The sequence below is a fragment of the Lontra canadensis genome, unplaced genomic scaffold (genome assembly GCF_010015895.1).
Source record: "Lontra canadensis isolate GAN:19392208 unplaced genomic scaffold, GSC_riverotter_1.0 scaffold112, whole genome shotgun sequence".
Taxonomy (NCBI): Eukaryota; Metazoa; Chordata; class Mammalia; order Carnivora; family Mustelidae; genus Lontra; species Lontra canadensis.
In genome coordinates this window covers 1,742,436-1,758,811 of record NW_022631106.1, presented here as the reverse complement: position 1 = coordinate 1,758,811, position 16,376 = coordinate 1,742,436, and the positions used below count along the sequence as shown (strand labels likewise).

The window sequence follows — 16,376 nt, the reverse complement described above, 5'->3', positions numbered from 1 at the left end:
GACAACCAGATCACATGCCCCCTGACATAAGGCAATACGACAGTACCACTTGGAAGAAGTCAAGCTGCTATATCTAAGAAATGATAAAGGACAGAAATGTCTATTAGCCAACAACAGGAAAACAGCATCATATAAATCCAGAATATGAGAAATTCTAAAGAATAATCCAGTATCTGTGACTAATAAAGGGTATGCCAAAAACAAGAATGGGTAGTGGTATTAGTGAGAGCCAGATATATCAACCAAATGCAATGTGTGGATCTAATCTGGATCCTGATTTGAACAAATCAATTATTAAAAACATTTTACAGATAATGGGAAAAATTAAACATAGAAAACCAAATGCTGTGAAGGAATTATGTTTATATAATATAAACTCTACTTAGCATTAAAAAGTATTTGTTAAAGATACATACTAAAGCAAAATACAAGTAAAACAGTATGTTTAGAGTACACTTTACAGAAGTCATCTCCCAGAATAATCTATTTATCTTACCTATTCTTTACATTTTTTTTTTTTTTTTTTTTTTTTTAAAGTAAGCCCTACACCTAGTGTGGGGCTTTAACTCGTGACCCTGAGACGGAGTTGCATGTTCTACCAACTGAGCCAGCCTGGTATCCCTATTCTTTAATTATTATTTTACTTTTTCCACAGCATTTTCATTGGATTTTCTGACTTAATTCAATTCCCTTTTCCATCACAGACCTATAGCTGTATGCCAGAAGCTTCTAGACTGTTCAGTTAATTAAAAATACTACTTACCCTGAGCTTGTAGAAGTTTAAGGGTAGCCTCAGCTCTGGCTCTGGCTTCTCTCTGGGATTTAGTTAAAAGTTTCCCCTCTTTTTTTAAGCGTTCTTTTCTTTCTTTCTCTTTTTGCTTTTTCCTTTCTCTCTTTTCTTGTTCTAGTCTTTCCTGCATAAGAGTACACAAATAAGACAAAAATTATATTGGCATAATTATAAAATTTAAATGTAAAGAACCCAAACTCAAATATAAAGCTCTTAAGATACATGTAAAGTTATTACATTAGGAATACCCAAATGAATATCTTAATGGCTGTACATAGTAAGTATTAGTATCAGGAAAGTAGACTAAGTATTGGCAAGGATCATAACCAATTTCTGCATCTGAGGAAATAAAGGTAAGATTTTCTGGATGGCTTCATCTTGTTTGTATCAGAATAACATAACTGAACTACAACTATGACACTTTTAGAATTAAAAGGTTAACAATATCTTACAGACCAGAGACTTGAAGTTAAACAAAACTTCATGAAGACATACCTCTTCTTTACGCTTAGCTTCTAACTCTTCAAGCCGCTTTATGCGTTCCTCCTCTTCTCTCTTCTGTCGTTCTTCTTCTTCTTTAAGCTTAGCCAGAGCTTCTTGCATAGCTTTTACTGTGGCTTTGCTAGGTCCTTTTTTCTTCTCTTTCTCTTTTTCTTCCTTTTCTCCTTTTTTTTTCTTCTTATCTTTTTTCTTTTTGTCTCCTTCATTGTCATCTACCAAAAAAAGAAAAGAGGCAAAGTGTTTTTTAAAAAGTTGTTTCCTGGGTACCTGGGTGGCTCAGATGGTTAAGCAGGTCAGGTCATGATCCCAGGGTGCTGGGATCAAGTCCCACATCAGGCTCCCCCTCTTCTGCAGGGATCTGGCTTCTCCCTCTCCCTCTGCTGCTGCTCCTGCTTGCGTACACTCTGTCAGATAAGTAAAATCTTTAAAAAAAAAAAAAAAAAAAAAGTTGTTTCCTAAAGCAGTGATATGCAAATGCCAGAATTCAAAGACCATGTTGGGCCAAGGCAAGGGGGTACCTAGGATAGAATAACTCAAACCACCCAGTTGCCTCCTTAGAAGCCTACAATACTGGTGTTGCTCTAAATTTCCTGGAGTATCCAAGAAGACAGGAGGATCCTGACAGCAGGAAGAAAATACACTGTATTTAATGTATCTCTTAATCCATGATATCTGAATTCCTGCCTAAATTCTGTAGCTAGTTTTGCCTCTACAAAATGGGGATGATAGGAATGATGCCAACCTTAAGGGGATATTAGAAGGACAAAATAAAAAACATACATTATATTTTAAGAGCTAAAGTTTATGAAGCTACTTTTGTGGTGTTACTCCTCAAAGATGTCCAGACAATAAAAATTTGGTTAAAAAAAGGTAGGTCAATTTTTCCATTAAAAGCTTTCTAGTCTAAAAAAAACGTATGTGAATCATTTGATCTTTATTCTCCTTCTGAAGGAGGAGGATTTTAGCTAGAAAACTTATTTTTCGTTAATTGGTTTTGGCATAAAAACCTGGCTCATGTTGCTTAAAAGATGTTAACTAATTTTAGCATGTTTTTACTTTTCTATTTCATAGACTGAACTGGGTTTTAAAAAACAGGAAAGTATTCATAAAAATAAAAACCTTGAAACAAGAAAGAATTATTATCTGACACTGAGATATCAAAAGGAATAAACTTATTAGGCAACTTCCAGTCTTCATCAGCAGCAAAACTGTTTTCACAGTGAAATTCTTTAAAAAAATTCTACTTTGTACACAAACCGTTTTAAAGATATTTTATACTATACAAATGTTTAACAACGGAAATCAAAAATACTTAGATAGAACTTTTACAAGTCCTCTTCTTATAATTTAAGTCCCTGTACAACCAAGGGCAAAAAGCAATAGGACTCTGGGGCAAAACTCAGACTACCACTCCAAGCCTTCAACCCTTTCCTTGGTAGTATTACCAACCTTCAGCGGCTGTGGGAGTCTCTCCTTTCTCTTCAGAGGCAGGGATTGCTCCAATATCAAGAGTCACTCTGGATTTTACAGCTTCTTCTTCAGATTTCTTTTGAGATTGTTGTTTACTCTGATCTTTTTTCCCAGTCTCTAGCTCTTCTTTTTCTTTCAGCTTCCGCAGTTTTGCTTTTTCTTCATCTCGCTTTTTTCTTTCACGTTCTTTCTTTTCTGCCTTCTTTTGGGCCACTGTCTTAATTTTGAAGGAGGAGTCGTCGTCTTCATTCCCACTCTCCACATTAGGACCTGGCTTATTTTTTTGATTTTTTTTCTGTCCTTTTCTAGATGGCATAAATTCATCTGATTCATCACCACTTTCACCTGAAGAATTTACTCTGGAACGCTCTTTAACTCTTTTACTGTTATCCTCATCTTCTTCTGATCCATCCCCCTTTTTATTTGATTTCTGAGCTTTCCCTTTAGCTTTTTTAGAAAGTTTATTAAAATCATCATCATCATCATCACTCCCAGAGTACATTTCCACTTTTGGCTTTGCGGTCTTTTTTGATTTTGAATCTTTATCTTCCCATTCTTCACTATCATTATCATCAAAACTTTGTTTTTTGCCTTTCTGTCCTTTCTTTTTTTTATCTTGTTTTGAGATGGATTCTTCTTCATTATTTTCTGTTGGCTAAAAAATTTCCATTGTTAAAAATTTTAAGTTAATTTTATTTTTTAAAATAACAGATTTCTCAATCACGTATTTTACTAAGTACACATAGAAAAAACTCTCAAAACAACTTCAAAATAAGGTCCTTTCTATAAGAACATAAAACTCAACCAAATACCAGAAGCTAGCCTAGGCCTCAGGCACATTTGACATTCACTGTAAATTTCAAAATCCAGGTGCTCTGAAGTACTAATCATCCGTTCACATTCATTACCTCCTCACATGGCATACAGAGCCTACGAGGAAATTGAAAGGAAAAAACATGCCTATCACTTTCCCATTACTTTGAGGCTATCCAAATTCAAATAATGAAAAAGAACGAACACAGAACACCGGAGATGAGAAATGTTCTATCTCCAATGTACCAATTTTATGACTAGGCAACATACCACAAAATACCTTTAAATTCCTGAATAAAATGTTCTTTTATCTGTGAAAGGTTTTAAAACACATTATTTCTTTTCCCTCTTTGGCATCAGAATTTATAGAAACTTTAAATATATTCACACTGCTCAAAAGCTTCCAAAAGCAGCTCCCCAAAACTGGCACTAGGACACAAAATAGGTAACAATGGTCTGTTTTTCACCTTTACTGCAGCACTTTCCCTGTCAGCTTTGATGCCTTGCGCTTCCCAAGACAATTCTTCCAGTTCTTTCAGGATATCATCTTCACTAAAAAAGGATTAAAATCTGATTAAAATTAAAGGATTAAAGGATTAAAATCTAATTATGAGGCACTGAATTAGCTTAATAGGTCAATCTCATACCAAAACTAATAAAAATCAAATATATTTGAAATACTTACTCAAAGTCTGGCTTTCTTTTATCCTTTTTCTTTTTCCCCTTTGACTTTTGAGGTTCCTGTTCTTTGGCAGCACCAGCTCCTTCTATTTCTGCAGCCAAGGCATCGAGATCAATGTCATCCTTGGCACTTAAATGAAAACAAAGAAGACCTAAATGTTACTCAAGAGCAAAACAATCTATCACATTAACAGAGAGGTTTTTTTTTTAACATTTTGCTTTTTCTCATGTATTAGCAGTCCATTGAGAAAAATCATTTGGCAAGTTCTTTGATGAGAATATTTGAATTATATCTACTAATCAATCAGCCTCCCTGCATCTGTTTCAATAAAGTTACACTCAAATCAGAAAGAACTATAATGAACAGCTCCAGGAAAATCAAGGTAACAAGGAAAGGAAATTAACTTTTATTGATACCAAAGTTTTTTGATGTGTGCCTGAGACAAATTATTTATAAAATGGAGAGCTTAAACAATAAAACCAAGTATTATTACTTTATTATTAATAGCAATACCTAAATATTTGAAGGGCTATTCATTTTGACTTGGAATAGTAGAAATTTTAGAGCAGGAAGGAACTTTAGAGACCATCTAGTCTATTATCTCATTTTGCCAAGAGGAAAACTAAGATGCACAAAGTTTGAATGCCTTGAGCAAAACATGACCACACATCCAAATCTAAACGAATCAGGAATGATTTACTAAATAAAACACATAAAATATCCAAAACACAGAACCAAATCTGCTCATAATCTTTTATATTCTTGGTTTCATTTCCAGTTCTATCCCACAGTGTCCTCACCTTCATATACTGGAATAAACCAAACTAAGTTTCAGTTTAAACTATAGAAAACCAAGGAGGTCAGTCAATCTGAAATGTACAAGTATGAAAGGTAGGTGAATCCAAATAAACGACACAGTAAGAAAACAAAAACTTCGAGACACCTGGGTGGTTCAATCGGTTAAGTATGTGCCTTTGGCTCACATCATGATCCCAGGGTCCTGGGATTGAGTCCTGTATCAGGCTCCTTGCTTAGTGGAGAGCCTGCTTCTCCCTCGGCCTGAAACTCCCCCTGCTTGTATGCTCACCCTCTCTCTGACAAATAAATACAATCTTAAGAAAAAGAACGAAGAAAACAAAGACTTCATGCAACATGACCCTCCACTTTGCATACCTTGTTATAAAGATGCTTCATTTCAGTAAAGAAAATTTCTTGAGAATAACTTTTAGGTCTATGATAAATATAATTTTAAGATTAATAAGACACTGAGGATACAACATTTATTCTCAAGGATCTTAGAAGAAAACAGCAAATCAATAAAACAGGAACTGCAAAATGCCAAGAAATGAAGGAATTTATGCTTTTATAATAGCTGTCCAGAACTAATTCTTTTGTCTTATATTTTAGATAGTGTACTTGAGAAAGATTATATAACACTGAACTGCTGCATTGGAGAGGACTTCCTGAAGCATGAAATCCACAATCAGAAAGTCAGACACTTCCTAGCAGAGGACAAGCCTGGAACCAAGTACTGAAGGAGCTGGACAAAGCAGGTATGCATATATCAGACACAAGAAGTATAAAAACCTAAAGATGAAGTACATGATGTCTTAAGAAGACTCATAAAAGGGTATCTGAACCAACTGAGATGTTTTTCATAAGTTATGGATTTCCTGACCCAACCTAAGATCAAGGGACCCAGGAACAGGGTGGGAACTAGACACGGTATTTTTAGCAATCTTCCCAAGAGACTGTGCGCCCAATTTGAGTAGTTATCCTTTTTAATAAATGTAGAAACCAAGGCTGGGAGAATTCACCCAGGATCACATAAGGCAGAGATGGGATTTGAACCCAAAAGTTCTGATTCCACAGTAACAGACTATTAACTCTCCTTAGATAACTAAATTTGCATTTTAAAAAGCTACCTCTGGTCAGGGCAGTGGCTCAGTGGGTTAAAGGATCTGCCTTCGGCTCAGGTCATGATATCAGGGTCCTGGGATGGAGCCCCCCGCTCTCTGCTCAGCAGGGAACCTGCTTCCCTTCCTCTCTCTCTGCCTGCCTCTCTGCCTACTTGTGATCTCTGTCAAATAAATAATTAAAATCTTTAGAAATCTACCTCTGGTATGAGTGGAAGACTAGAATCCCAACTAGTCAGGAGGCAGACCAGTTAGAGAGCTTTAATAGTTATTTATAATGAGAAATAATGAACCTGACTTGCAGCAGTGGCAGGCAAAATGATGTAAGATACATATTGAGGGGATCAATCAGCAGCATTTAAGTGACCAATTGGATGTGTTGTATGTAGATGGGAAAGAATCAAGAACTATCCCTTAGGTCCCATTCCATAACAGAAACCTAAGCCGGGCCAAGTATCAACCAGCAGTATCTCCAAAGGCATCTCTGCCAGTGTTTCACACCACAGAAGCTTCTAAAAACAAGGTGAAATGGGAAGATGGTTAATGACAGAAGCTTGGCACCTCACCTCTAAAAATCTGCCAGCTCTCACCTGAACTAAATTCATCTTATCAGAATAGCTTGTGACTAGCTATATTTCCAGAGCAGTCATTTGTTTTTATTTAGCTCTATGATAAATATTACTGAAACAAACATCTCCAGGATAACAGTATATAGGACTACCTTTGTATGCTGTTGAGTCTGAGGCTTCTTCTGGCTAGTAATGAAAGAGTGATGGTTTCTTTCTTTTAAAAATTTTATTTATTTGAGAGAGAGAGAGAATGAGAGAGAGAGAGCATGAGAGGGGGGTGGGTCAGAGGGAGAAGCAGACTCCCTGCTGAGCAGGGAGCCCAATGCTGGACTCGATCCTGGGATTTCAGGATCATGACCCGAGCCGAAGGCAGTCATTTAACCAACTGAGCTACACAGGCACCCCAAGACTGATAGTTTTTGAGTGCTTTTCATACATCAAAGCATTGTGCTATATATACTATGTATCATTTACTCCTCATAACAACTCTATGAAGTTAAGCTTAAAGATAAAGATAAAAAAGAATTTATAAAAGACTAGAAAATAGCACACCAGGAACTCGTGCCCAAATCTGACACCAAAATTGTGCTGCCTTCCTTAAAAATAGGAGATCAGCATGTTTCTGAAGTTGTCTGAAAAATTTAAACATACCTAACAAAATGTATCAGTGATACACAACACAACTTAAGTCTTAACCACAATGGTTTCTGAAGTGTTCCTTCAATATGTACTGAAGTTTCTGTCTCAGACTCAGGAAGAGGTCCTAAAAGGCCAAAGATATTACAATGAAAGGAATGAAAGTAACCCACACAGTTTATCAGCTGAAACTTGATACCTACACTCTCAACGCTACTTCTGTACCTGCCCACTACAAACTACAGCTTTAAGATTTCAATAAACCAAAGACTAAAATCTAAAATCTAGTCATGCTGGCAAGAAAAGCTTTAAAACCTTTATGGATTCTATAGAAGTATTTTTCTATAGATATATTCTGCATACCACTTACTTTTCCCTTTAACAAAGCTATAACATTCCTATTAATATTTCCTGTGACAGCCCCAATCCTTTATCCTAAATTTACTACTGATTTAAAGAAATAAAAAGCCATTTTATGTTGTACTGTGTTTTCACAGGCCACATTCCTCTATCAAAACAATAAAAATGTTTTAACTTAGTGACTTTAAAAACTAAAGCTATTGGGGCGCCTGGGTGGCTTAGTGGGTTAAAGCCTCTGCCTTCAGCTCAGGTTGTGGTCCCAGGGTCCTGGAATTGAGCCCCCTGTCCAGCTCTCTGCTTGGCAGGGACCCTGCTTCCTCCTCTCTCTCTGCCTCTTTGCCTACTTGTGATCTCTGTTAAATAAAAATACGTGAAATATTAAAAAAATAAAGCTATTAAAAGTTATATGTAGACTGGGGCACCTGGGTGGCTCAGTTGTTAACCATCTGCCTTCAGCTCAGGTTATGATCCCAGCGTCCTGGGATTGAGCCCTATATCAGGCTCCCTGCTCACCTGTGCCTGTATTCCCTCTCTCACTTTCTCTCTTTGTTAAATAAATAAATAAATAAATAAATAAAATCTTAAAAAAAAAAAAAAAAGTTATATGTAGATTTTTAAGAAACAGCCAAACTATTTTCTAAAGTAAGTTTACCATTTAATATTCACATCACAATGTATGGAGATGTCCATTTTTGTCCTACATCCCAGCCAGTATTTGATATTATGGCTACTGTTCAAGATACTCTTAACAGATATGTGGTGATATCTCATCCTAGTTTCCATTTGCATTTCCTAAAAGGCTAGAGTAATTAAAACATTTTTTCCTGCGTTTATTTGCCATTCATACGTACTATTTAGTTAAACGTCTGTTTGTATCCTTTGCCCATTTTATAATTGGACTGACTGAATGTTGAGTTTTGAGAACTCGTTTTATGTTCTGAGTCACTGGTTAAATATAGTTTATATAAATTTTCTTAGTCTGTAGCTCATCTTTTAACAGGGTTTTTAATCAAAGGAAATATTTTTTAATTTTCATGAGATGCTCTTTATCAAAATTTTCTTTATGAATCATGCTTTTGGCGTCATGACTAAGAATTTTTCACCATGCTCTAGGACTTGAAAATAAAACCTGTTACCTTCTAACAGTTATGTGCTTTAATGTTTTATGTTTAAATCTATGATCCATTTTAATCTTTTTTTTTAACCTATGGGTACTCAGCTGCTCCAGCAACATTTTTAAGTATCCATCCTACACTCAACTGCTTTTGCACTTTTGTCAAAAATCACTTAGCTATACTTGCACAGGGCTATTCCTGAGTCCTGTATTCTGCTCTACTGATCTGTGTGTGTCTCCCTCTGATATTAACAATCATGATTAATAGACCTATATAGTAAGTTTTGAAATCAGGTGGAATGACTCTCTCCCTTTATTATTCATTATGAGAACTGTTTTACCTATTCTTGACTTTGCCTTTTCAAATATATTTTAGAATAAACTTCTATGTATCTATGAAAAAAGTCTTGCTATAATTTTAGAAATTATATTGATTATATACAGTTTTAGAAATTTGATTAATTATATACAAAGAGATTTGAAAAGAACACCTTCATTATGTTATATTCATAGACTGGAAGACAGTACGTTTCTCCATTTATTTACATCACTGATTTCTTCCATCAGTGTTTTGAAATTTTCACAAAACTAGTGTTTTTTAAATAATTGGAGATTTTAGAATTCAGTTTCTACATATTCATTACTAATGTACAAAAATATGATTAGGTTTTATGTTGATCTGTTACACTGCAACCTTATTGAACTCACTTATTAGTTCTGAAGTTTTAAAATGGACCGTTTTGGGATACCTGGGTGGCTCAGTTGGTTAAGCCACTGCCTTCGGCTCAGGTCATGATCCCAGGGTCCTGGGATCGAGTCCCACATCAGGCTCCTTTCTTGGCAGGGAGCCTGCTACCCTCTCTGCCTCTGCCTGCCACTCTGCCAGCTTGTGCTCGCTCTCTCTCTCTCTGACAAATAAATCAATCAAATCTTTAAAATAAATAAATAGAATGGACAGTTTCTAGAAGCATCATGCCGTTTGCATATGAGAACACTTTTACTCCTTTCTGATGTGTTCCTTCATTTCTTTTTTCTTTATTGCACTGGGTACAACTAGTGCTATGCTGAACAGCAGTGGTGAAAGCAAACATTCTTGCCTTATTTCCAACCTCAGAGGAAACTTAAAGAGTTTTTCACCTCTAAATATGTCAGTTGCTGGCTTTTTGTAGATACCTTTTCAAACTGAAGAAGTTTCCCTTTATTTCTAGTTTTTTGAGTTATATTATGAATGGGTGATGTATTTTTGTCAAAAGCTTTCTGAATCAAATAAAAATAAAAACTGCATCAACTGGTGTAATAATTTTTCTTCTTTAACCTGTTAATGGGGTGTATTACATTGATCAGTTTCTACATCTTTCATCACCTGAATTCACTCCACTTGGTAAGGTGTATAAGGTGTAGTTGTATAAGTAAGGTGTAGTTGTACTAAATTCTATTTGTCAATATTTCACTAGCAACTTACGTGATCTAGATTTATGAGGATACCAGCTTGTAGTTTTCTTTTTTGTGCACACAACTTTCAACTGGCTTGAAATCGAGGTAATACTACTTTCATAAAAACACCTGGAAGGGTCTCTTCTTCCACTTTCCAGAAATGATTATACAGATCTGCTATTAATTCTTCTATAAATATTTGGTAGAAATCTCCAGTAAAACTGTCAGATTCTGGAGATTTATTTTTCAGGACATTTTAAATTATAAATTCAACTTCCTTAACAGGCATCATTAGGCTCTTCAAATTGTCTATTTCACCTTGGTTGAGTTTCAACACCTTGAGTAGTCTATTTCATCAAAATTATCAATTCATGTGTATAGAGATTGTTCAAAGTATCTTTTTTCTTCATCCTTTTGATGTACAGCTATAATACTATCCTTTATTTCACCTTAAAGGCCTTTATCTTGTAAACACATTGAATCACTAATTTATAACCTTCCAAAAGAAAGCACTAGCCCCAAGTAATTTTACTGTGTATTACAGCACTTAAGGAAAAAAATTATACCATTTCTCCACAATCTCTAGAAAATAAAAGCAGAGTCTTACTAACTCATTCTGTGAGGCCAGCATTACCCAAAAATCGAAACCAAAAACAGTGAAAGAAAAAATTACAGTATTGCTCATAAACAAAGATGTAAAAATCCTCAAAAAAAAAATAGTAGCAAATTGAATCCATCAATGTATAAAATGAGTTATACACTATGACCAACTGGAATTTATTTCAGATATGCAAGATCTGAATACAAGAAATACTGCTGGGGTGCCTGGGTAGCTCAATTGTTAAATGTCTGCCTTCAGCTCAGGACCTTGATCCCAGGGTCCTGAGATCAAGCCCCACATCGGGCTCCCTGCACAAAGGGGAGTCTGCTTCTCTCTCCCTCTCTCCCATTCCCCCGCTTGTGTTCTCTCTCTCTCTCTCAAATAAATAAAATCTTAAAAAAAAAATACTGTTAACAACTATATGCCAACAGATTCAATGACTTAGATGAAATGGACAAATTCCTAGACAAACTACAACTGATTGAAAAGCAGAAAATCTGAATTCACCTTTAATAAGCAACTGAAACATTAACCTAAAAGATTCCCACTAAGAAAAGCCCAGGTCCAGACGGCTTCACTGATGAATTCTATGATATATTTAAAGAATTAACTTCAGGGGTGCCTGGGTGGCTGAGCCAGTTAAGCCTCTGCCTTTGGCTCAGGTTGTGGTCACAGATCCTGGACTTGAGTCCCACACTGCGCTCCTTGCTCAGTGGGGAGGCAGCTTTTCCCCCTGCCTGTGTGCATTCTCTCTGTCAAATAAATAAAATTAAAAAAAAAAGAAGAAGAAGAAGAATTAACTTCAATCCTTCACAAACTCTTTTGAGAGAGAAACTGAGAGAAAGGGGAGAGGGCAGGGGGGAGGGAGAAAGAAAAGAACACCGAGGCCAGTATTATTCAGGTAGCAAAACTAGATAAAGACATAAAATACAGATGAATATCTGCATGTACAAATAGTCTCAAAAAAATACTATCAAACCAACCACACATAAAAAAGATTACATATCAAAACCAAGAGGAATTTACTTTAGGAATGCAAGAAAAGCAATGTTATCAACCACATCAACAGGCTATGGAAAAAAAAAATAACCTATGATCATATTAACTGCCACACCAAATAAATTTTATGAAACCTAACACCTACTCATATAAAAAATACTCAGCAAACAAGAAATAGAGATCAAGACCTAAACAAACAGAAAAATGTCCCAAGATCATGCAGTGGAAGATAACAGAGTTGTCAATTATTTTCACCCTAATCTACAGATTCAACCGCTTTGCAAATATCAACAAACTGACTTGACACATTAAATGGAAAAGCAAAAGACTGAATAGTCAACACAATACTGAAGAACAAAGTTGGAGGACTTTACCCTATTTCAAGACTTACTCTTAAGCTTACTATCAAGACAACGGAGTTTAAAAAAAAAAATGCAAAATCTGTTGATCTTGGGTGTGGCAATGAGGTTTAAGATAAAACAAAAAACAGGGGCACCTAGGTGGCTCAGTCGTTAAGCGGCTGCCTTTGGCTCAGGTCATGGTTCCGAGCCCTGCTCAGAGCCCTGCTCAGCCGGAAGCCTGCTTCTCCCTCTCCCAGTCCCCCTGCTTGTGTTCCCTCTCTCGCTGTCTCTGTCAAATAAGTAAGTAAAATCTTAAAAAAAAAAAAAAAAAAGCTAAAACAAAAACCAAAAGCAGAACTCACAAGAGAAAAAAAAATGGTAATTTAGACTTTATTAAAATTTAAAAACTTCTGTTTAGAAAGCTACTGATAAGAAAATGAAAACACAAACCACACAGTAAGAGAAAGAGAAAATACAAGCACACCTTCCTTTATAGGACTTCATGGATACTGTTTACAAACTGAAGGGCTGTGGCAAGACTGCCTGGAGTACTTTTCCAACAGCACTTGCTCATATTGTGCCTTTGTGTCACATTCTGGTAAATATCACAATATTTCAAACCTTTACGTTATTATATTTGTTACAGTGATCTGTGATCAGTGATCTTTGACGTCACTATTTTAATTGTTTTGAGGCACTACAAATCACACCCACATAAGACAGCAAACTTAATAAATGTTGTGTGTTCAGACTGTTCCACCAACCAGCCATTTCCACCGTGTGTGTGTGTGTGTGTGTGTGTGTGTACATATATCTGATGTAGAAATTGTGGCAAGTCATTCAGAAGATCAAGCTCAGATCATTATTGAAGGTGGCTACACTGAACAACGGGTGTTCAGTGTAGACAAAGGATGCCATATACAAATCTCATAGCAGTTCATGGATCAGAGTAATTTTGGCTTACCAGGTCTCACTATGTAAGAAATACATTTTGTTAGCCTATAGCTGCCATAGACGGATTCCTCTGATGGATCTAAGCAAAGAAAACTGAAAACCTTCTGGAAAGGATCCACCATTCCAGGTGATAAAAAAAAAACATTTATCATTCATGTGAAGGAATCAAATATATCAATATTAATAGGAATTTGGAAGAAGTTGATTCCAACCTTCATGGATTACTTTGAGGGGTTCAAGACCTCAGTAAAGGAAGTAACTGCAGATATGGTAGAGAGAGAACTAGAATTAGAAGTGGAACCCGAAGATAAAACTGAAATGTTGCATTCTCATGATAAAACCTTTAACAGATGGAGCTGCTGCTTAGAGATGAGCAAAGAAATGACTGCTTGAGATGGAATTTACTCCTGGCGAAGATGCTGTGAAGACTGTTGAAATGACAATGAAAGATTCAGAGTATTACATAAACTTCATTGATAAAGCAGCAACAGGGTTTGTTGCAATTTTGAAAGTTCTACTGTGAGTAAAAATAGGCTACCAAACAGCATCACATGCTACAGAAAACGGATTCATGAAAGAGTCAATCGAAAGACCTTACTGTTGTCTTCTAAGAAACTGCCACAGCCACCCCAACTTCAGAAACTATCAACCAATGTGATCATTCAGGAGTCACTGACATCAAGGCAAGATTCTAACAAAACAATTATGAATTGCTGAAAGCTCAGATGATGGTTAGCATTACCTAGCAATGAAGTATGTTTAAGTTAATATATATACATCATCTTAGACAATGCTATTGTTTGCACACAATATAGTATACTATAAACATAATTTTCATATGTACTAGGAATCCAAGAAACTGATTTGATGTGCTTTATTGCAGTGGTCTAGAACCAAATGTGCAGTATCTCTAAGGTATGCCTGTATTTGTAAGACACTACTGGCTCAAGAACTTGTATCCAAAATATGGAAAAATAAACTTTTAAAAACAATAAAAAAGAATCCAATTAAAATATGAATAAAGATCTTAACAGCCACTTGACAGATAAATGACAAAAAGAAAAAAGATAACATGCTCCTCATTTGTTATTACGGACATGCAAATTAAAAGGAGATAGGGATTGCACTATTGTACTATAGTACAGACTGCTCTAGGTACCGCAGACATTTTAACAATATTTGTTCTTCAAATCCATGAGCATGGAACATTTTTCCATTCTTTGTGTCTTCCACAATTTCTTTCATGACTTTTCCGTAGTTTTCTGAGCACAGATTGCCTTTTTGGTTAGGTTTATTCCTCATGGGTTTTGGTGCAACTGTAAATGGGATCAACTTTAATTTCTCTTTCTTCTGTCTCATTGTTAGTGCACAGAAATGCAACTGATTTCTCTGTGTTGATTTTACATCCTGTTACATTGCTGAATTCCTGCTTTAGTTCTAGCAATTTTGAGGTAGAGTCTATTGGGTTTTCCAGAGTATCACATCACCTGCGAAGAGTGAGAGTTTGACTTCCTCGCCAATTCAGATGCTTTTTCTTTTTGTTGTCAGATTGCTGAGGCTAGGACTTCTAGTACTATACTGAACAACAGTGCTAAGAATGGACACCACTGCCATGTTCCTGACATTAGGGGGAAAGCTCTGTTTTTCCCCATTGAAAATGTATTCACTGTGGGCCTTTTCAAGATGAGTTTTATGATACGGAGTTATGTTCCCTCTACCCCTACACTGTGAAGAGTTTTAATCAAGAAACTGTACTTTATCAAATGGTTTTTCTCCATCTATTGAGAGGATCATATGGTTCTTGTCATTTCTTTTGATTTGTGTATACTGAACCACTCTTGCAGCCCAGTAATAAATCTGACTTGGTTGTGGTGAATAATCCTTTTGAAGTACTGTTGGATCCTACTGGCTTGTACCTTGGTGACAATTTTCGCATCCATGTTCATCAGGGGTATTGATATGTAATTCTCCTTTTTGGTGAGGGTCTTTGTCTGGTTTTGGGATCAAGGCAATGTTGGCCTCATAGAAAGACCCTCGAAGTTTTCCTTCCTTTTCTATTCTTTGAAACAGCTTCAGAAGAATAGGTATTAGTTCTTTAAATGTCTGGTTCCCCTGGGAAGCCATCTGTCCCTGGACTCTGTTGGGAGATTTTTGATTACTGCTTCAATATCCTTGCTCTTTATGGGTCTGTTCAGGTTTTCTATTTCTTGTTTCATTTTTGGTAGTTTATACATCTCTAGGAATGCATCCATTTCTCCTGGACCTGCCTAATTTGTTGGCATATAGTTGCTCATAATATATTCTTATAACTGTTTTGGTTTTAGTTGTGATCTTTCTTTCATGGTTTTATTAATTTGGTCCTTTCTCTTCTTTTTAATAAGTATGCCCATGGGTTTATCAATCTAATTAATTCTGTCAAAGAACCAGCTCCTAGTTTCATTGATCTGTTCTACATTCTTCTGGTTTCATTGATTTCTGCTCTCATCTTTATTAATTCTCTTTTCCTACTGGGTTTATGTTTTATTTGCTGTTATTCTGCCAGCTCTATCAGGTGCAAGGTTAGGTTGTTTATGTGAAACCTTTCTTGTTTCTTCAGAAAAGCTTTTATTGCTACATACTTCCTTCTTAGGAAAGCAGTCACCTTTGCTTCATCCCAAAGGTTTTGAACAGTTGTGTTTTCATTTTTTTTGTTTCCATAAGTTTTTTATTCTTTAATTTCCAGGTTGACCCATTCACTTTTAGTAGCATGTATGCTCTTTAGCCTCCATGTATTTAAGTTCTTTCCAACTTTCCTCCTGTGATTGAGCTCGAGTTTTAAAGCACTGTAGTCTGAAAATAGGTAGGGAATGATCCCAATCTTTTGGTACCGACTAAGGCCTGATTTGGACCCAGGATGTGATCCATTCTGAAGAATGTTCCATGTGCACTTGAAAAGAACGTGCATTTTGTTTCTTTAGGATGTTATGTTCTGAATTTATCCGTTAAGTCCATCTGGTCCAGTGTGTCATTCAAAGCCCTTGTTTTCTTGTTGATCTTCTCCCTAGAACATCTGTCCACTGCAGTGAGTGGGGTGTTAAAGTCCCCTAATATTATTGTGTTATCAATGTGTTTAACTTTGTTAGTAACTATTTTATCTAATTGGCTGCTCCCATGTTAAGGGCATAAACTTTTACAATTATTAGGTCTTCTAGTTGGA

General features: G+C 35.9%; 1 protein-coding gene across 2 annotated transcripts in view; it reads right to left on the bottom strand.

Moving 5' to 3' along the window:
- Window positions 1–16,376, bottom strand: part of EIF5B (eukaryotic translation initiation factor 5B) — an 85,679-nt gene that overhangs the window by 45,838 nt on the left and 23,465 nt on the right. For both annotated transcript variants that reach the window (XM_032840320.1, XM_032840319.1), the window contains exons 2-6: window positions 4,260–4,385; window positions 4,042–4,126; window positions 2,741–3,416; window positions 1,286–1,503; window positions 764–914 (exon numbers count right to left, since the gene is read on the bottom strand). In XM_032840320.1, the coding sequence (XP_032696211.1) occupies window positions 764–914; window positions 1,286–1,503; window positions 2,741–3,416; window positions 4,042–4,126; window positions 4,260–4,385 (1,256 nt within the window). The remainder of the gene's footprint in view (window positions 1–763; window positions 915–1,285; window positions 1,504–2,740; window positions 3,417–4,041; window positions 4,127–4,259; window positions 4,386–16,376) is intronic.